The sequence below is a fragment of the Falco biarmicus genome, chromosome 7, assembly GCF_023638135.1.
Source record: "Falco biarmicus isolate bFalBia1 chromosome 7, bFalBia1.pri, whole genome shotgun sequence".
Taxonomy (NCBI): Eukaryota; Metazoa; Chordata; class Aves; order Falconiformes; family Falconidae; genus Falco; species Falco biarmicus.
Window position 1 is genome coordinate 30,669,118 of NC_079294.1, and position 21,763 is coordinate 30,690,880.

The 21,763-nt window shown below is 41.9% G+C and overlaps 1 protein-coding gene across 2 annotated transcripts in view; it reads right to left on the minus strand.

Annotated features, from left to right (window-relative positions):
* Positions 1-9,859: 9,859 nt before the first annotated feature.
* Positions 9,860-21,763, minus strand: part of CCDC88C (coiled-coil domain containing 88C) — a 102,233-nt gene continuing 90,329 nt past the window's right edge. The window contains exons 25-31 of one of the 2 annotated variants that reach the window (XM_056345935.1): positions 20,979-21,220; positions 16,880-17,062; positions 16,374-16,442; positions 15,507-15,575; positions 14,453-14,754; positions 13,408-13,623; positions 9,860-12,179 (exon numbers count right to left, since the gene is read on the minus strand). In XM_056345935.1, the coding sequence (XP_056201910.1) occupies positions 11,166-12,179; positions 13,408-13,623; positions 14,453-14,754; positions 15,507-15,575; positions 16,374-16,442; positions 16,880-17,062; positions 20,979-21,220 (2,095 nt within the window). In that variant the 3' untranslated portion in view covers positions 9,860-11,165. The remainder of the gene's footprint in view (positions 12,180-13,407; positions 13,624-14,452; positions 14,755-15,506; positions 15,576-16,373; positions 16,443-16,879; positions 17,063-20,978; positions 21,221-21,763) is intronic. The other variant, XM_056345936.1, reaches the window with a different exon arrangement.

Sequence of the window (21,763 nt, forward strand, 5' to 3'; positions counted from 1 at the left end):
AATACTCAGGAGCACCCATGCCTAACATCAGAACCAGCATCAAAGATAACTCCTCATTCTAAACACAGGCAAAGGGCTCTTCAGGTATGGCAGACTAGCAGATGGCAGAGCCCTTCCTCTGCCAGATCAGAGATCTAAGATTATCTGCAGGGCTAAGGGACCTCTCTAGGTTTCTGAGGAGGGATGCAGCAGAACAAAATAGGGAGTTCTTGAACATGGCCAGAAAAGGATGCAAAAAGCACAGAACAGTCCCTTGCCGGCTCACTGTGCTGCTTGGAGGATGGCAGAGATGCAGACGGCATACCTAGCTGAATAGGCAAGGCACAAGCTCGCGGGAGCACAACCAGGGGCTGGACATCCTGTGCAATACTGAAGAATATGAAGGGTTGAATCAAATTTATCAGGGCTATTTGGAATGCTCAGTCTTTTGTTTTGTTTTGTCTTTTTTTATTTTATTATTTAGTACTATTTAGTTATATACATATATAAAAATATACATATATTAAGAAAATCACTCTGAGTGTGATCTTTCAGGAAGCAAAGTAAAACATTTGTTCCAGTGCCTTTTAATCCACAATTATGTACCCTTGGATATCACAGGTTTTTTATTAGATTTAAAGAATTTATAATAGATGATATTAAGAAAATGAAATGCAGTTATTTCCTTAGTAATATGTGTATTACTCTTCAATAAGGAACAACAGGGCATTGCATTGGACTGTTTGCCTTCCCTGAGAGCCTCCCAGGGGCAGAGATCACTTTGGTATCCAGGGCTCATTGGTGGCTGCGAGGAAAGCATTTCCACCTCCTGCAGGGTGCAGGCTACAGATAGGGAACAAGCCCTGAGAAGACCCACAGACAGTGATTAACCCTTTGGGTGCCAGGGAAAGCAGAGACAGCCAGTGGAAGTAACACGTGGCAGTATCTCTTTCCCACTTCCCACCCTGGCTGCAATTCTCTGTCAACGCTGAACTGCAAACGTGCTCAGAGATGTGTTAGACAGATGTTAGATACAGATGACCAGAATATCCAGGAAGCAGAGCCAGAACCTTGGCCATCAGACACATCAGACATACATGTCTATCAGAGTATGTTAAAAAGGCAGCACTTGACCAGCAAAGCTGGTAAATCAGGCCTTGTAAGTGGAGCAGAAACAATCACTTCCACAAACCTCCTTTTACAAAAATGAGAGTAAAATAAAGTCCAGAAAAATCCTGGTTTGCTTTTCTTTCACCCAGCCACTATATATTGGTTGACTTAGCATGCATATGCTGTAAAACAGGTTGCTAAAATAAAGGGATTTGGTGGCTTGGGTCACCTGTCCTTGTCACTTCCAAGGGGGCAGAACAGTGTCTGCTGCAGACCACAGCCTCCATCACACACACTCAGCAACTGCATGTTTGTCTGTATTTAAAATTCTAAAAATGAAAAGAAATGACAGTTTTTGTAGCCTTTTATCTCCATGAATTATACAGCAGCTATTAAAGCTGACAAATAGCTATTATTCTGTGCAAGTGGCAATTCTTGCTTTTTGCTCGATTTGGTCAAATCATTTTAATGCGTGTGATGATTAAGTAACTCCATTGAATTGAATAGCTCCTGGCTTGCATGTGTCAGAACCAGAAGCAGCAAGCTTCAAAAAATGGAGATAAACTGGTGCTACCAATGTCACAGATGCCACAGAAATGCATCAGAAAGGAGGTAATCTAGACCATCTCCTTACTCAGAGCCCCAGTAAAGGAAAGCTAGACTGTCTCCTCCAGAGCTTTACCACCTTCTCTTAAATTGCCACTGAGGAAGATTCTGCCTCTCCTCTGGCAATGTCTCCATCCCCTGGCTAGGTTCATTCTTAAAAAGCTTGCACTAATACAAAAATCTGTGTTTCCATGTTTAAATTCATTTATTTTTTCTTGTCCTTCTGTGGATGCACATGAAAAACAGTCTATTGCTACTTTTTCCAAAGTTAATCGTATAAATGAGAATTAATCATACTGTTCCTCTTAGACTTCTCTTTTGTAGTCTAAACAATCCCATTTTTTCAGTCTTCTTCACAGACCACGTTTTCCAGACCTCTGCTCACCCACGTCGGTCTCATTTCCAGTCATTAGCACTCCTCTCTAAGCATATTCCAATGGAGGCCCTTTCTAGCAGCACTGGCTCCATTTAATTCCAATTACCTGATCTATGTTTTGCCTTTAAGGATCAAGTTTCCAATGAAGTTTGTTTTAAATCCTTTCAAGCACCCATTTTGTGAGGATAGAAGGTAAATCAATAACTTCTCTCTCTCTTTTGCAGTGATAATCCACATGCACATTCCCATTTTGCGTAGCTGAGAAACAAGAACTTGCTACTGCTCTTCCTTCCATCCTGGTACCACCAAAGAGCCCTTGCAGGTCCAGCTCTTACACTGCACCGACGGGTGGCTATGCAACACCAGGCTTCGCATGCAAGAGGGAACACTGCTGCAGATTTCACTGCAGCCCAGGCATCCTGCTTTATCTATCTGTTCTCCTATTTTCTCTTGTTTCTGTTTTGTCCCAGTCTGCACTGCATTACGTGTTATTTTAACCTTTTCCACAGGTCTCAGCTTTCACTCTGCAGGGCACATGCGCAGTCCTCAGATCTGCACTCCAGGTGCTTTGGGAACACAGACCAATGTCCTAGAATTTATGCCCAGAATGTGCCCCAAGTGGTGAACTTGGCTTCAAGAGTTACCAGTGGGAAATGCCATTGCTTAACACACATCTCATAAATAAGCTCAAACATTCAGGCCACCCTTCTACCTCCAGAAGAAACTTCAGGTGTCTGCCCTTGCCACTGTGCTAGCAGCTGCCAGGTTAGACCCCTCTCCTCCCCCTCAGTATCTGACTTCACGGGGTTCCCAGCTTCCCTATTTTAAAGACTTTCATTTCTGCTGGTAATGTCTGCTGACCAGACTTTTATCCCATTCACCATCACACCCCGCAGAGGAAGAGACGATGTCAGGACATGCAGGGGACCCCTTCTGCAACCTCCATTGCTAGTGAGCAGTGCCTTGGGGCTGACTTGGTAGGTTGGTGCCTCAGCTCTATCTCACACAGGCTAGCACAGCTCTGGCCAGGTATCAGCCAGGCTCTGCAGGGCCAAAAACGCAATCTGGGGTCACATAATTTACCTTGGGGTACAGATACATTCTTAATGCAATGTACCTTATCCCTTTCGAGGGATTCTCCTTGTGAGAGTGTCCTTCTCAGCAGGTATAAATTCCCTCCTGGCTCAGAGGTTACCAAACCAGCTCTCAATTGGCACCTTCAGCAGCTACTTTCTGGAAGGTGAAAAAAAGATTGGAAACACCTTTGGGAACTCAGAAAAACTGGGGATCTTCTGCCACAAACTAAAGCTCGGCATTAGTGTGACACAGGCTGAGACCATCTCAGCTCATCACAGGAACATGTCCACGCCTCATAACCAGCGGGAAATCCTCTCTCTATCCTCACCGTGCTGGTGTTTCCCAAGCGCCTTCAAAATGTATGATCAGAAGTGCTCCTAATTTCCTACTTCTGCCCACCTCAGCAGAGGTAGGAACCTGGAAGGGCAGCAAAGACTCAGTAAACTAGTTGTGGACAGCAAGCCAACCCCACAGGTTAAAGTTCGGGGTTTTTTTGCCAGACAGCCTATACCTCTGTAGTTTTTCCTGAGGCAGGGAACAGGTTTCATTTACACTGAAAGTGTAATTTAACCATCTTTTGCACCTGTGTGTGCAACATCCAACACAGACGTCATTTTGCACACCAGAAATGGGCTTTGCATGGCTGGACTTGGGGCCGTACTAGTACTGTGTCTAATGTCTACGTGTGAATTACCAGTTACTGTCTGAAGAGAATTAAGGGCCTGTAGAGGGTGAGTCTACTTCTCTTAAAGTGAGCCCTGTGGTAAAGCTGCAGGTACCTGGTTCTCCCCTTCACTTGTAAAGGGAGAAAGGCCTCGCTCTTACAGAGTGAAGGGCGAGTTGACAGGAATAATACACAGCTGTCCAGGAGCTCTGCCTGTTTCTATTCACAGCACTGAACAATGCAAAGACACAGACACAAAGCAGGTTGAGAATGCAGGAACTTCTGTGCAAAGACTATAAAAATCAAAAGTTTTGTCATAATCTAGAAGGCAGGGGCAGAGAAATTTGTCGTAATCATCACAGCTACTCCAGAGTCCAGGCTAGAGTATCTCTGTTCTTACTAGCTGCAGAACAACAGACTGAATTCATTCTTTCCCAAGCTGTTATGCCACTAAGAGACACTGGCTTTGATGTGTGGCCTTGCAACTGCTGTGGAGGACCCATGGATGATTATGCATGTGTTGGGAGTAACCAGCTGGACCCACCATGAATGCACGCATGAACTTCCATTCAGATGTGGAAAAGAAGGTTGATCACAGGTAAGTGAAGTTCTTGAAGATGGATAGCCATGTGGACTTGGAACTCCTGCGCTGCTGCTCTTCCTTCTGTTACCACAGATCTGGGAATTTTATGTGAGAACAACAGTTGTCATAAGTTGGTCTGTATGCCAGTGTTCTGATGCAGTGGGGAAGATGGGGCCTAAGTGCCCTTGAACCAGTACTTCAAGGGCAAAAATGTCCTTGGCCTACAGCAACTGCAATAGGCGGTCTGTCAAAGTTTGAATGTACATAGCTCTCCAGATACTGGTGTTTCCCGTAAAACATTGCTACAAAGACATTGGGCTAAAAACAATAGACTGTGGTTACCGAGTTCACTTTTTGCTTTCCTTCTCAGTTTTAGATTTACTTGAAAGTATACTCTCCTTTCCCGGATAAACACCGTCTGCTAAACAAGTATAACCTGTTAAACACCCACCTTATGTGGGTGAAATTTGACCCAATAAAGTCTTGCTAGTATCTGTTTTAATTCATTTGCCTGATTACGTAAGAAGAAAACAGGCACATGCTCATATAGGACAAGGGTGGGAGACTGAAGGGAATTCAGGATCTGCCAAATGGGACACACTGTTACCATTGATATGGCTGGTTAAATAAACAAGGAAAAGAATCTGTGTTCGTGGGAGTAATAGGATTTGGCTTCAGGGATTCAAGGTGGTTTCATTTAATTAAAGAAGCCAAAATAAGCAAGGAAGGAAATTCTGAAACAATAAAAATTATGTGGATAGCTAGGAGGTCTAATGGAAACGGGGTACATAAGCTGTCCAGTCCTGCTTACACAATGCTGTTAATGCAGCTTTCCAAAGCATTCTACCTTTTTGTCTCAGTTACTCACAGACCAAAAAAAGGTGTAAGCAAGCTCAAGAGAAACTAACGGTTACCAACTTCAGCTTAATTTTATTTAAATCCCAACTAAATCGATATGAGGTCTATCCCAGGCAGCTTGTGCCAGCCCGTTTTCTCTATTTGCCTTTTCATAGAATATTTTAGGTTGTAAGGGACACATAAGGGTCACTGAGCCCAACTCCCTTTTCCTCACAGACTACCTAACACTAAACTGTATGACTAAGAGCATCATTCAGATGCTCCTTGAACTCTGACAGGCTTTTGCACTGCTATGAGCAAGCTACTCTTGTTCAGAGGACTGCAGTTTAAAAAAAAAAAAATCCCAAGATTTTACCTTCACAGACATTCCCTGATTCTCAGTATTTCTTCTACTTTCACTCACAAATAGCCAAAAGGGTCCTACAGGAGCACTCTCAAACTGACTGGAAATTTTCCACTGAGTTTTCCATCCCTGCAGAAGGCTCAGATGCTGCAGCTGAACATCCCCAGGTAACCAGTGGCTCTGAAACACGCACATCTGTGGATTAGGTATTTTGTGGGCTCACAACACACACACAAGCAAATTTCCAGTTTTGGATAACTAGAGAAAAAAATCCACTTGCAAAGGTGCAGGAAAGCATTTTACGTGGGTTTAACAAGAATGGGATAACTTTGGTCAGACATATTTAAAGCAGCAAGGGAACATACACTTCTACATCCCATAACCTTCAAAATACCCTGCCAAATGGTAAAACAATCAGACTAGGAGCACTACAGAAAGCTCATTTTGGTCCTTCACAGACATACTTTCCCACTTAGTTCTTGCAGAAAACTCCCTCTTCCCTCCAGTGCAAGTCTCTAGAGATGCCTCAGCAGTCCGGTGGGGAGTTGTGCTTCTCCAGCTGGAATATCCTTCTCAAACTCTCATGTTCTTTCTTAGCAGTATGTTTCCAAACATAAACTGTGCTTTACTTGCCATTAATATCTCACACTTTCAGAGCACGCCCTCTACTAAAAACATAACGTGATCTTTGACTTGCAAATTTCAGGCATTTTCACATGGAGAAGGTGCCCACTGTTCCTAGTGGAACTGGCCCAGCTCCTGAATCTGAAGACAGCCACCACCTGATGTTGGAGAGGAGAGGGAGCCTCTTTTATTTTACCTGATGATGTTTTCTCAAGGCAGAGGCTGTTTAGCTCTCCTGTAAACTATTTCATACCAAACCCAAAGCATTAAAATATGAGGCTATTACATTAATCTATTTGATTCCATAAGAGCATGGTGCCCTGTGTCTCACCAATAGCTTCGTTTTCCCCTTCCTAAGAACTCTCTCCTTTAGCATGACTTTCAGGTCACACCACAGGGTGTCACTCACTGAGGAGGGAGCTGGGCTCCCGTTTTCCCTTCGTGCAATACATGCTTTTCATGGCTAATGCCAACACTTAGATTTATTGCTCTTCCCCATTCTGATATGCAACACACACATTATGTACTTTGGCACAGCCTCACCATCAGAGCTACATAATCCTCAGTTCTGACAATCTTTGGTTAAAAACATGCGAGTGTTTTAACTACAGCTGAGCAGAACAGCATCTGGGAATGATAGAGAGCTGACAGTAGTTTCCATGGCATTCTGTGTTTTGTTTTGGACATGTTTTAGGCTCCTAGTTTCTATGGAATAACCACATATTCATTGTCAAGCTATGAGGAAAAACCAGTTTTGCTCCCCTACCACTGCTCACCCCAAAACCTCCAACAATCAATAAACTGTCCTTTCCACAACTTCAGCAGAGGTAGGTACAGGTAGCCTGCCACTGAAGTGCCCGCTCATCCATGTTACTCTTTAATGGTGTCCTTCACAATTCTCCAAATCTGAACTAACCTCAACTTTGTGTCACATTTCATGAAGTCACATTTCACCCTCTAGGCCCCAAGTTAGCCTTTTAAGGATTTTCCCATTTGAGAAGCTTTTAAACAGCAGCTATCTGTTGTCCACTGTTCTCTTCATACTTTTGAAGAGATCTTTGTGACTGGTAAAACACCATGTAGTGTTGTACAACTTGCCATAGCTTCTCTCAGTCACTTTGAACTCCTACCAGTACTCTCTTAAATTAGATTTTTTTTCACCACTTTCCAGCTGATGCCATTTTCTCTTAGTTCTTACGGAAGCCTTTAGTACCAGCTTTCAAGACAGACCTTCACAGCCTGGTCTACTTCTCCCGTCTAGCAACCCTTCATAACGATAACTTCATTTGTTATTTTTAGTAACTGAACTATTTCACTCTGCACTGTTAGGTCAGGTTAATTCTGCCTAGTACTGGTGGTCTGTAAAAACATTCCCAAGGCTTCCACCTTCCCTTGAACAGCTCCAGTGCTGCCAGAATCTGATATTCCAGGACTCAGATAGGCAGAGAAGCAATTGTTAGGATAAATTTTTTTTGTGGAGCTTACCACAACTGATCCCCCTCTGCACCCTTTCATCTAAAAATGCAAAGCCACAATTCAAATGCTCTCAGCGTAATTATTTCTGGAGCATTTCTTCCATGTTCTGTCTTGAAGTCATTTGCCTTTGGCTGAACCCAAACATCTGGATGATCAGAAATACTTGCTAACCACACGGGTTCCTTGAAACCTCATTTCTCTAAACCAAAGTACTAGCCCTTTTTACAATGCACTTACAGTTGGAATTTCCCTTGTTATAGAAAAAGGTAAATTCTATTTTTTAATTCTTCTTCTGGGGATTTTATGTTCTAGACTCAATTAACTGAAATCAGAAAAGGTCTGTTCACTTCATGGTTACCTACCAAGTTTGAGGAACAGCAATATCTGAGAGGAAAAAGGTAACCATGACATGGAATCTCTGTGAATGACCCCTCAGGCTTCAGATTTCTTGGTAAGGAGATGCTGCAGAGCACACAACTCCCTAGAAGCAATTTCCACATCAGCCATTTCTTATACTTCAAGCAAATGCCATCATCATGCAGTGTGTGCAATTTTAAGCACGTGTCAAACAGCTTCACTGACTTCAGCCTCTGAGCGCGCTGCAGGGAGCGTGTGCTGCCGAAGGCACCACAGCCCCTGGGCTCTCTCTATCGGCAACTGCTGCCTCCTTGGCGTGCGATACCCTTCAAAACCCTGTCCTTTGATACAAAACATCATCTAGAGAATTAACGAGCCACATATACCAACTGAGGCACTCCATTATCCAATGTTACTTAAATGGTTCAGAACAGTTCACAGCATTATTTGGCACACAGTTGGTGCCTACCCTTCCGTGTCGTAAAGTATCGGCATCCCACGGCCCTTTGCCACACAGAGCTGGGAAAAGCCAGTGTGCCAAAGCTTAGGGCTCCTGCAGAGACAAGCACCTTTCTCCTGTGCCCAACACACAGGGTTGCATGGCTGCGGCTGGCCACTCACCATCTTGCTGCCAGCAGTCCCACCGGCCAGGCCCGGCTGCCTGCCCTTGCACAGCACGTCCCAACAGCCTTTCAAGTCATGCAAATTGAAACAGGCGTTTCACCAGTTTCCCTTTTCTTCTTGGAAGGAATGAGAAGCCTGAAATGGCCTGGTAGTTCTGCCCTTTCCACTTTTCCCCTCACAGAAACACCTCTCCTGGCAGCTCCCGGCAGCCAGTGCCTCACGGCAGCTCCACCAGCGCGAAGGCGGGAGGATTTGCTGCCGCTGCCCTCTGAGGAACACAAGAGGCGTCTCCCCCCATGTCGCTTCGACAGTGAGCACCCGCTTACCCAGAAAGGCACCCCAGAAGGCACCCAAGACTAGCAGCACCTTAGCTGCAGGCAGGCCTTGTTCTCACACCCACCCCGCTTCTTACCTGATGGCGCAGCAGGTGTTGGGCGCACGCCGCCCCGGGAGCCGATGCATCTACCAAAGAATTGAAAACCGTTAATGAGCAGGGCAGACTGCAAAATGGCTGCGCCTGCCGCAGCAGCACAGGCATCTAGGCCAAAATTTTCCTTGAAGTTGTTCCATGTTATAACATCTGTATTTTAAACTATTCCATACTTGAAAGGTAATACGTAAGTATTACATACATTTTTATTCAAATGTACTAGAACTGAGAAAGTAAATAACTGCAAATAACTCAAGACAACGATCACTACAGTGTAAGTGACCAAGCAGGTACTTACAGCAAAAGCAGATCTGCAGTAATGGACGACTAACAGATGAATTCCCCAGGAGCCTAGCCTGCAGAGCCATCGAGCACATGCCTCCAAAACGGAGCTGGAACAAGGGAGAAACGCCAGCCTTTCACCTTGAGTGGTCTGGCCAAGAATCAATGTTGAGAGGGAATTTATGGAAGGAGAAATTTAGTTTACCAAAAACACTATGTTCTGAAATGGCTGCATAGCACATAATTTTAAAATTGTTGCAAAACTGTAGTTAGCATTAAAATAACAGAGAAGTCAGAAAGTTCCTTTTGCTGTTCCCTTCACGTTCAAAGATGAACACAACTCTGCCACACAGAGATGCAAATCAATATTGAGCCTTACACAAAGCTACTGCAGACAGATCTCCATCCAGCACCATGAATCGTGGAATTTTCTTTCCCCAAGGAAAAAAAAAAAAAAAGTACAACATCCATCTATTTTATTTCAATCTTTATTATAAACAATTTTGTAGTTTCCGGAATGGGATTACTACATACTAGATAACAAAAACATCCTCAGATGAATCAGTTTTAGCTTTTACTAGATTAAGTCAGAACCAGCAAAACAAGTATTAATTTTTTTTTTAAGGATTTAGTCTATTGCAAAAAAAACAGCTTTACAAAGGTGAAATAGAATTAAAGATAAGCATTTGATCATATATACATAAGCAGCTGATGACACTCTGGACAGAAACATACAAGGAGCTTCTTTGCACATAAATAGATCTTTAAAAGTATATTTCTTTCACATGTATACAAAATTATTTTGCTTTCTATACTGAGCAAAGTTCTTGGAGATGTAAACAAGGATTTCTAAGAGACAAAATCCCACATACCACTTAGTATGTGGGCAGTCATGCACACAAGGATGTAATAATACAATTTACACAGCATTCCTATACAATACTTGAGCTTCTTATATACATACTTACAAGACACTTTTGTACATGAGATGCCACCTTTGCAATTGAAATGGCATCTCCCTGAAAGGCTGCATTAGTTCCAGTGTTTGTATAAAAGATAAAACAAGTTTCAAAAGGCAGCACCACTTGGCTTGCAGAGTGTCAAGGATCCACTGAACTGCAGCTATAGTGAAGGCATTGGGGTAATTGTGCTGGTGCCTCTGTGTTTACACAGTCCCAGTGGGGAAGGTTGAGACGTGACCCTTGAAGTCTGCACGTTACCTCTACAAAATATGGCTGTGGCAAGAAGTGATTTTAACAGATCCACAGCTAAAGCCACATACTTTTGCTCTTCAGCTTTACCTTTAAACTACTTAAGCCAAGTATCTGATCTGTCTTTGGGGGAGAAGTGTGGCTTTTATATGACCTTTTCAGTATGGTTAAGTTTTATCAATGTTGGGTGGGGTTCAACACACACACACACACGACCTGTGAAACTCTTACTTAATGCAGGTAGAAGGGGTGCACAGTGCAGCGAAGACAGAGGACCCTGCTAAGCTTCTCCTGGAGTGAGGAATGCTCAACACCTGTGAAAATCACATGCCAACCTGCTGTGATATTAGGTCAAGCTTCCACTTTGTTTTAGGCACAACTGTGTCAAAAGTAGGGCTGGGGTTTTCCTCCTTATTTCTCTTAATCATACCTGTTCCAAACAGAAAACAGTTCCCGGAGAACACTGAAAAGGCATCACCTGCATGCTGCTCTAAGACCTGTCTAGACAAATGCTACCTAGACATCATTAATGCCAAGCACACACATTACTAGTTGCATCCATGGGTTACACACACCCATACTCATACCAAATTGTCTGCTGATCCCCCTGTGAGTCTGGAGACCCAGGAGTGCTGTTGGAGTTGCTTCCTCTCACAGGCTCCTCCATAGCCCCAGCACTGCCTTCCGGCAGCTTACCCTGGCACTTTGTAAGTAGGGCATCACCCTGGCCTTGCCCTAGGGAAATATTTCCCTCAGTGCTGCTGGAAACAGCTCTGGCAGGGGCCACTGCGGCCACCTCCCCAGTACGAGGGGCTGGCTTTGGTTTGACTTTGGAGGGGACGTGCAGTGTGGGTGAATAGTGTTGCCCAGGGTTCACGCACTCCTGTTGCTGGACATTCAGATTGCTGGTGGAGGCAGTGGGTGAGGCAGAGAACTGATGGAAGGAGAGTGGCCTCTCATCTTTCGGTGGGGCCAGGGAAAGGCGCCTTGCATCAAGCTGCCGACAGCGAGAATCAACACCTTGCAAGGAGCCTGCCACTTTTGCAGACTGTGGCCTCTCTCTTAAAGTTGCCTGGGAGCTCATTGGCGTGAAAGCCCCAGAGGTCTGACTGACAGTGTCCTTGCCCCCACGTAGGTCTGCTGCTGACTTCTGAGGGCTCTCCTGCTTGTAAGTCTCTGGGCCAGTGGCTCTGAGGAGGTCTGCAGAAGCTAAGCTGAATGCCCTGCTCAGGGATGTACTCCTCCTGCTCACAGTTCCAGGCTGCTGAGGCTGTGCCATCTGCCGCATCCCACTGGCAGGCTGGTGCTGCGGTGTGTGAGGAAGCTTAAGGGACCCCTGGGAGTTCACTGGAGTCTCAGGTTCAACGTGTCTGAGGTTTGGCTTCATGTGATTTCCAGGCTTCGCTGTTCTTCCTTCTTCATTGGTGGTGGTCATTTTTACAGTTGGAGCAACAAGACTAGTGGGCATCTTAGCAGCCTCCTTTCTGGATGGCTGAACCAGCAGGTTCCCAGTAGCTGAAGGCTCATTTGCTTTCTTAAAATAATCGCTGAGCAAGTCATCTCTGTTACTGGAGGTGTCCTGGTGTGAGAAAACATGTACATGCTACGTTAATGACATTTTTTGTTTAAAGAATCATGTAGAGCTTTGTGTAGATAATCTTCCTTCCCATTTAATTCAACCAAAACACAATGACAGATTTTATATTTAAAGTGGGGAACAGAAGATATGAATTTACAATGGGTATAAATCCAAATCAAGAGATAACATACTCATCATCATTAGATCATGACAGCTTTGTTTGCCAGATTAATTGTCATAAATTTGTCGAGTTGCACTTCACATGCAACCTGGGCAGCAGCTCTTTTGCTTCCTTTCACATCAGCCACTGTCACTGAAACATCAGTACCGTATTAATGCCATGAGCTGTCGGTATCAGGGAATATCAAAGATGGCCTGTCTTCCAGAATACAGTTCATCTGGGTAACACTCTACTGTAACTCCACGGATATGACAGGAGAGAATAACTCAGTGAGATGCGTTAGCATTTCAAGAAAGTTTCATTGCTTCTCCACTGATTCCCCTCACTTCTCCCAGTCAATATACTACATATGTATTAAAAGCTGCATATACAATATAATGAAATGCACAGAAAATCCTTACAAAAATGGAGATATAATTGTTTGCCCATGATTAACTTACATGTTTCAAGTCAGACAATTAACCTGGCAGTAAAAGAAAATATACAATAAACATTTCATGGGGATGGTCCATGCAATCGAAAAATGGTAATGTTTGATCAGCTGCCATTGGACTATTAGTGTAAAGGCATGCTCAGAACAGTTAAGGGACATGCTGTCTTCACAAAAGACATGCTGAAACAAGCTCATGGAATTTATTTCTTTACTCTTCTCCAAGCAGTATGTTAAAGCTTAATATATTCATTTTACTAGCATTCCAAAAGTTTCTTCCAGTCACAAAATTGGTTTGGTAGAAGTGAACACTGTCAATGGTAATAGTGCAGCAGGAAGATTTCTATGCTCAACTAGATGTTGAAATGTTAGGGTTATTTTTAAATTCACTTAAAACTGCTGTTATGCACATTAACATTACAGAACAACTAGTCCTCCAAAACCACGCATGTTTATGAACAAGCACTGGAAATACTTTACAAGCAATTAACGCAAGTGCTATGGCAGCCTTTAAAATAACAGCTAAGAGTTACAGTATGCTTCTATGGGTATTAATATGCTAGCAAAAGCTGTGGTAAGTTGGGAGCTGTTGCCTTCATAGCAAGAACAATGGATACCCTGGGGATATACAGTGAAGCAGATCTCCTATTCCCCCTGCCTGTTCTGTGCCTCATGCTGTCACGACATGAATGACTGAGGACCGATTCAAGTGACTGTGAAGGCTCCTGACGGAGGGAAGGACATAGGGAGTAGCAAGAGGGATATAGTGCATCAGCTTCTAACAGAAATTGGTGCAATGAAATCATTTCACTCTCATTTAAACTGCGCCGACACTGAAAAGGAACAAGGATGACACAAAGAATGAAAACTGAGACATGGTCAGGTAGTCACAGATGAAAACAAAAAACAACAAAAAAATTATCAAATTTTAAACATCCCTAAAAGCTAATAATTTTATTTAGGATAATGAGGCAATAAGAGGTAAAAGACAAAATGCCTTTTACTGCCTGAGCAGTAAAAGACAAATGCCATCTAAAACCCAAACATTTCATTTCTGACAAAGCACTTCAGTGTGCAACATATTACGGTAGTCACTGAACCAACATTGACATGCCAGTCAGCACACAGCATGGTGAAAACATAAAGAACCTAATTCGGTAAGAAAAATATTCTCTCTCAAACACACTGATGGTATTTTCAGGTTAGGAGATGTTTTGAACAACTGCGTATTTTGCACTTCAATTGAAAACTGTTACGTTTCATTTCTAATTACAGATTTAGCAGCTGAAAATTACACTGAAAATTTACCAATTCACAAATAAAAATACCTGAAGCTGAAAACTAACGTTATAATATAAAACCTTGACCACAAGTGTTTGACACTAAAAAGCCCCAGCAGTTCAATACAGGGTACTTGCAGTGAATTATCTGCCTGACTTGCCATAGCTGATATACCAAAATAAATGAGCAGTGCTGTGTGAAAGTTAATCTTGCCTTAGTTGTCGGAACTGTTTAATTCATTTTGCCAGATTTGGTTAAGTTCCACATGTATGAACAAGGATCTTCTTGTTTTTCCATGTTTACCCATGCCCTCATCCCCCTAAATCAGCTTTGAACAGTCTTTTGACATATGTGATGGGCTATCTGGCTCTATTTACTTACACTTGGTGGCGACAGCCTGTTGCTCTCTTCCAAGAACTCTTCCAAAGTCACCATCTCACTGCCAGGTGAGGCTGACCGTTGCCTGCCTGTATAAGACTGTGATGGAGTACTCCTCTGAGGTATATCATGAGAGATCAAACTGTTCCTGTGGAAGGAGGATTCATGCCTGCTGCTAGGGCTTAAGACAGCAGAAGCGGAGTGAAAGGGATAGGTGTCTCGGAGCAAGGCTGGTGTCTCTCTGCTTGGCACCGTATCTTCACTGCTGAGGCTCTCAGTTCTGCCATGGATATGATCTAAGGAACCTGAGAAAAAGCATAAATATCATTAAAGACACTGCTCTTCCCTCACTGCAGTAGATGTCTCACTGAGATAGGCTATCATTCAGGGCTATTTCCACACAGACTAGGTGGCATTTTTGACCTTACTTTCTTCCCCTATAGAACTCAAGGCAGTCAGAACTTTGAAAAATCAGGACTAGTAAATGTCTTACAATACATACTTTGAGCCCCTGTGATAAACAAGCACAACTACTTGTCCAAAGGACAGGAATAACACAGATAGTAAAGGGGTCTTTACTACCTCTGTGCCACTAGAAGATCTCCCAGTCTTGGCCGTGTGTGATCTGAGAGCCAGCACCTGCCAGTAGGAAAGCTTAAAATGGGCTTTTCCACATCCTTCAAGGATGCACAATTTCAGCTAAAGCAAATCTCCAGTGTACAGTGATTCCATACACAAGTTGTGTACAGAGTAAGAACAGCAGAGACCTATTGTCGTAAAAGTCTAAAAGTGGCCTGATTAGTTCCCACAATACGATGCCAGTCAGACTGAAGCAAAACTAGATTGCGTGTCTTAAAAGCTACCCCTTGCCAGAATCAATCTTAGAAAAATACTTCTTGCCAGCAGTTTTGATTCCCGAGACAGCTATATCCAGATTGCATAACAGTTACAATTTCAAAACAGTCTTCAAATTTTACTGGATGGAAAATAGCATTTTGCACACAGTTACGTGGGATTTCACTTCCTGTTCGTCAGAATTCAGCTGTAAAAGCTTTACCTTTCAAATTGAGTGGCGAACTACTGCTGGAAGCGTTTCTACTGCTCTCCAAACTGTTTGGCCTGGACACTGAAAAATACAAAACAAGCACTGAACAAACAGATCTCAAGTACCTCTGATTCTCTAAAAGACTTGGCTACAGTCTGCCTTCTGAAAATAGGACGGGTGCAACTAAGTCACTTTGGAAACATTAACAATGCAATATATACATGATGCCAAAGTCTGTACAGAGTAGAAGCCATTTTCATTTTTCAAGTCAAATTGTTCAGGATCCATCTTCTTTCTCTCACTCATTTTTTGCACAAAGTAGTATGCTCTGGGTTTTGCTTTTACAGCAACTATAAACAAAGAAATGTAAATACTGAAGAAGTTCAACCATAAGTTGCTGTCTCTTTCTCTGTTTCTTTGGAAGCAGCAGGCAACCAGCCTGCAAATTAAGTCTTCCACAAATCTCTTAGCAGGTAGTGCTGCTGCTGCACCAGTGTTCCTACCATGCAGGCACACCCCCAACCCTGAATGTTTTTTTTATTGCCGATTCAATCCCTTCAGGAAGGAATTGAACATTGTCCAGAAAAATCAGCAACAAATCTGTAGGACATGCATTAAAGGGTCTGTTTACGGGCCAAGGCAAGTCATCTCAACATCAGCATTGGTTTTGAAAATTGATTTTGGGAAAACGTCCATTAAAAGTTTCTCAACAGAAAAATAGAAGTACTTAGACCCACATTCCGAAAATGGTGTTACATTACTACATCTCATTCTATCACGTTCATTTAACTAAAATGCTCCGGGACAGTTCAAGTGGACAGAATGAAATAAGTCTTAATGTTTAGAAGTTTAGAGCATTCATACATGCTACAAGCTTACCATGCTGTCTGGTGCTTGCAAACTCCACCTCAGGGGACTGTTCACATAGATTATCTTCTGAATTATAGCCTGAAAAGACCATAAAACTTAAAAGGCAGTATTAAACACAGGAAGGTTAATCCCTCAGGTCAGTCTCCAATGCATTCCAGCAGCGTAGAAGACTGAGGTGATCAAGAAGGTTTTATTAAGCCAATACTAGAAGATGAGCCATCTTCTAACCTCTGCTGTGAACCACTGGGCAGGGAACCCCAGAAAAACTGACATCCAAATGTGTTCTATTGAATTGATGACATTACAAGAGCAAGAAAACCCTGTACCTGATCAATTAAACTATTTGACTATATTTAAATATAAACAATTAAACTATTAAGCAGATAAAGTAGAAGAGAAAATACTAATGCTCTGGTTTGTACTTGAATGCCACTAGAAGCCATGTTTCAGCTAAGCAGGAACTATGAATTAGCCTGACTTGTACCAACAGCTGGTATATCAAATGCACTGCATACCTTTTGGTCTGCTCTGGAGCCTGGAGATAGGGGTGGAAGTGTGCAGATGAATAGCTGAGGTCGAGTAAGTCCTAGGACCCAGCTCCACACAGCAGTGTTTTGTTGTAGAGTCTGCTGAGACTTCAACATTATCATTGCTGCCTCCATGATGGGAATTCCTCTTTTGCTTCAGGTCCATTAGCACTGAGGAGGAAAGAAGTAAATAAATATGAGTCAATGGAAAATAGCACTGGGAGATTTGTGTTTATCAGCCCATACAAACATGACAAGCAGGCACAAAGAAACCGCACAATAGAGGCACTAGTTTTGCAAGCTTTTCCATAAACAGTCCAGTACTGGATAGGAAATTTCTGCCACCAGTTTTTCAATCATGTGTGCTCTCTCTGCAGAGTGTGGAAGTGACAAGGGCTGCCTAGCGCTAGTGGGAGGGTTGATATTATACATGCAACAATTACCGTGAAAGGAGGAAGAAAAGGAGCAAAGACATGAATGCAGAAAAGGTAAGGGAGGTGTGACATTCCTGTAACATTATTCCTTGCAGGTACATTTTATAAGCAATTACTTCAGTAATAAAATAGAATAAGGAAAGAGTGACAGTAGTCATGTTCTTATTCAAATAGAAATAATGCCGATTTGGAAATTATCTAGCATGATCCACACACTAAGCTAATTGCTTTCAGGTTTAGATCTTTCCTGTGGGTCAGTCTCTACAAGGTTAAAACTCTGCTGCTCCTATGATGTTCTAGTGAAACGATTTTTAAGTGGAATTCCTGGTATCTTAGCATGAGAACAACAAAAACTACCTGCACTAGAATACTATTTAGATTCAGAAAGCTGAAGACATCTTTCCTATTGATGGGGTAGGTTAATTAATTTCTTGTAATGCAGATGTAACACTTTAAGGCACGCATAAAATAGAGCAAAATTTAAAGAATTTACTAGAGGAAACACACTCTTAATGAGACAAGATTCTAGTTTTCTATATATTTCTATGGAGTACTTGCTTAACTAATAGTAAGTCAATGCTAAAAACACAGCAGAGTGCAGTGGTCAAAGTTAACAACTTGCAGAGACAATGGACAGACAGTTAGTTTAAAGCACAGAGCAGCAGCAAAGTTGTATCAGAGAAATGGACCAAGTTGCTGTCATCCTAGATGATTCCTGGAAGCTGACTTCAGAAACAATGTTTTCTCTCCCACAGTCTGTGTGGACTCCATAGCACAGAGTTGGCACTTTCTCCCAGGTTTATCGCATCCTGTAGGGGCAATTACTGGCTAAAACTTGGCATGCAAATCTGTATTTCCAATTGACTTTGTAGATGCACACCTTCCACAGATGCCAGAATTATCAACTGCCCTGGAGACAAACATTCTTTACAAATCCCAAAATGGGCAGCAACAGACTGCTGTGCCAGTGTCCCTGGTTGTGCCACAGAGGGTCACTTCTCAGAGGGAGAAGAAAGATGAGATGTTTTGGCCTCTCTGCTGAGCTCCCCGTAGCATGCCGCCTGTGCTCCACACATTTCTCTAACACAGAGTGGGGACCGGACTCGGAGATTCATTTCAGAAGCCTCCAGGTCATGGCTATCAGACAATAAGAATACTGGGCAATGGATCCACGATGAAGGTTATTCCCAATCTTACTTTCTTCTTTCAAAAAAGCTCTTTCAAAATTGAAGCAGCAAAAAATGAAACTGCAGCTCAATTTGAGATGAATTTTCATAGATGGAAGCATAAAACCTTGCTAAACAGCAGGTTTGAATGCAAATGTCAAGACGCTTTGCGGAGAATAATTTTCCCAGTAGCTTCCAATCTACATTCAAAGCTAGACTATATAAAAGCAGAAAAAGATGCTAAAACCCCTGCCATTTTTAGCATTTAGGAGCACAGAATACTGAAAAAAATCTCCAGGATTTGAGTCTGCTTACACATTAGATTTATATTTTAGGAAGAGTACAGCCTTGTAGAAAGCATAGCAACAGCAAATCAGTTCAACATTTTAACTGGACACGATGCAAGTATGTGATTGCAAGAAAATATCGAAGCACACAGCAACTTCACTTACTTACAACAGCACCACAGCCAATATACATACGCAAACTGTATGCCATGAGGTCCCCTAAAAATGTGCTGCATTGAAGATATGATCCACAGTGTGCAATAGTGATTCATCTTCTACAGGAAAACTTAAGTCCATGTTCACTAAACTGTGCTTGTATTTAGAGTATTGTAAAGACATGCTGAGTGTTTCTATCAAGGTGTGTGTTCTTTTAAGGCACGTGTGGTTTGGGGTTTTTGTGTTGTTTTTTGTTTTTTTTTGTTTTTTTTTTTTTTTTAATATTTTTCAGAAATAAATGAAGATAAATGCTAAAGAGAAGGTGTTAGAAATATCCCAATTCCGGGAAAGAAAGAGGTTCATTAGGAGAGGATGGGATGTCGGAAGAAGACCAGAACCGGAGCCGATTAGAGAGAGACTGATGATTCGATGGAGACTTAGGAGACTTTTCTTTATCCTTCACTTTGCTTCTCAAAAAGGCAATCTTTCTGCGCTGCGCAGCTAAATTGTTATCACCCAGGTATCCCAAAAAGAAGAAGAAAAAAAAGTAAAAAAACCCTTATAAATAAAACTTAAACTTGTCTTAAAACAGATTAAAGACTACACAACCAGTAAAAAACAAAAAAGGCTCAACAAAGACTAACACATATATTCAGAGGACTGATTAATGCATAGTTAATAATAGTTAATCTGACTCAGATTAATGCATAGATTAACACATATACATAAAATAAAAGCAAGTCCATTAAGAAATTACTGTTAAATCACCCAGAATGCTTTTACTTAAAGTAAAATCAAATAGGTTACTTGGTGATAATATACTCAAATTTCCTAGGTGTCTTCTAGGCTTTAATACTGATGCTCATCATCTCAACATAAGCATGTTTCATATAACATCAGAAAGAATGAAGCCCCAGAGACTTTCTGTTATCTCTGGCACTCCCAAGCCCAAATTCCCAGGCTGAACTCTGGATGCACCTTAAATACTTAACATATCCTGGAATCACATGGATGATCTGAGACATGCATTTTTATTTTAAGTGTATCAACCACTTTGAAGAATCAGAATAGAGAAAAGGAAATAGAATAGAAACCCCAATCAAAACAAAAACTTTAGCCAGACACTTGGCAGCAGTTTATAGCAACAGTTCTACTGCCCCCAGTTGCTCCGCTTCCATTTCCCACACTCCGCAGTGTGAAGACAGGAATTACTATGTAAGGTTTAATTTAAAAACTGCTTCTTGAAAAGTACTCCTGTAGGACAACGATCTAATATAGAAGCTGACAGAAGTGATCTCAATAGAATAAGCAAAGCTTGAGATATTCTGTGGTCTTTAATAAAGGCAATGTATTTATTTTGAGGAGCTTTCTTTTAAATTTCCAATAATTAGGAACACCTGATTTACTGCATGAACTAACTAAACAAAAAAGTATCACTCCATCTTTCTTACATTTGCATTAGCGTTCAAAAAAATAATTTCATCATTTTACATTACAAAATTCTTAGTTTGATACAAAAACCAAAATACAACCTCCCAAAATAATTAGATTACAATAAATTAGCATTTTCTATGTTATTTCTTTTACATATGCGCCATCTCCTGGCAGTGGCTGCAAGACCAGCTATTAACCACTTGAAGAGCAGTTGCTAATGAACCACAATATTTTACAGTCCAACTTTAAAATGCTTTGCTGCAGAAACCCAGTAAATGAAGTATTTACACCAGCTTACTCAGTAACATGCAATACATTCAGGTAAACCAAGAAACTCTATACAAAAGCTGAAGGGAGAAGCAGGTAAGAGGAACAAAACAAACTCAAACCAAACCAAGCCAAAACAAAACACCTCCAACCTTCTAGTTTATTCAGCTTTTTAGTTTAGTGGTTTTTTGCTTACTCAAACTTTTAGTTTACTAAAAAGGGGATATAAAGCATAATGAGATGGAGTATTAACATATTTTATATATTAAATCTTTTTAAAACATTTTTTAATATTTTTCAAAAATACTGCTCAGCTCATTAATTGAGGCTGGGCATTCCTTACCTTTGTTTGAAGCTGCCCCAGGGTTTTCTTTCTCTTCCATAGAGTTTGACCCTTGAGAGATATTATCCTGAGTCTCCTGCCGATGTTTCAGTTTTTGGGAGGCAGATGGAGAGTTTACAGTCTCTGGGGATTCAGAATGCCATGGAGGGGTTTCTGCTGCTGGTTTCAACCGCTCCCTTGTAGTCTCCTTCTTTGGCTTGATTAGTTTAACTAAGGCTCTGGCTCCAATCCAGTGGTTTTTCCTGATAAAGCAGGTTTTGTGAATGGGATTCATAAAACACTACAAGAAATGCTCCTTGAAGAAGTTTACAGCTGTGCTAAAGCCATCAAGCCATTCTACATTCTTACTTGTTCACTGTCACGAACTGGTTTGAAAGATGCAGCATGAATTTCAGAGCTTCAGATCCATTTCTCTCCCAAAGTCAAAATTATTTTACAGAAATGTTTCTTCAGCATGAGAAATGTGAGAAAGACAACCATTCCCTTTGCTAGAAATCTAAATTACACATATGGACCCACATAAGACACTTCAAGTGTAAAAAGCTCTACTACAGGAACAGACAGAGAAGGAATGAAATTAAAACTCTTTTAAAGATGAATCCCTCTCTTTGCTAAGGCTATCAGTCAGCACTGTGTGGTGGAAACAGCTTGGCTCTTTTTTTTCTGTTCTTGATATATTTTTTAAAATCCCTTCTCTCCAACAGACTGCTTATCCCCTTTGAAAGAACAGCTCTGGAATCTCCTTCTGCTGCTTAGTCACCGTACTGGGGGTCCCTCCCCTCTGC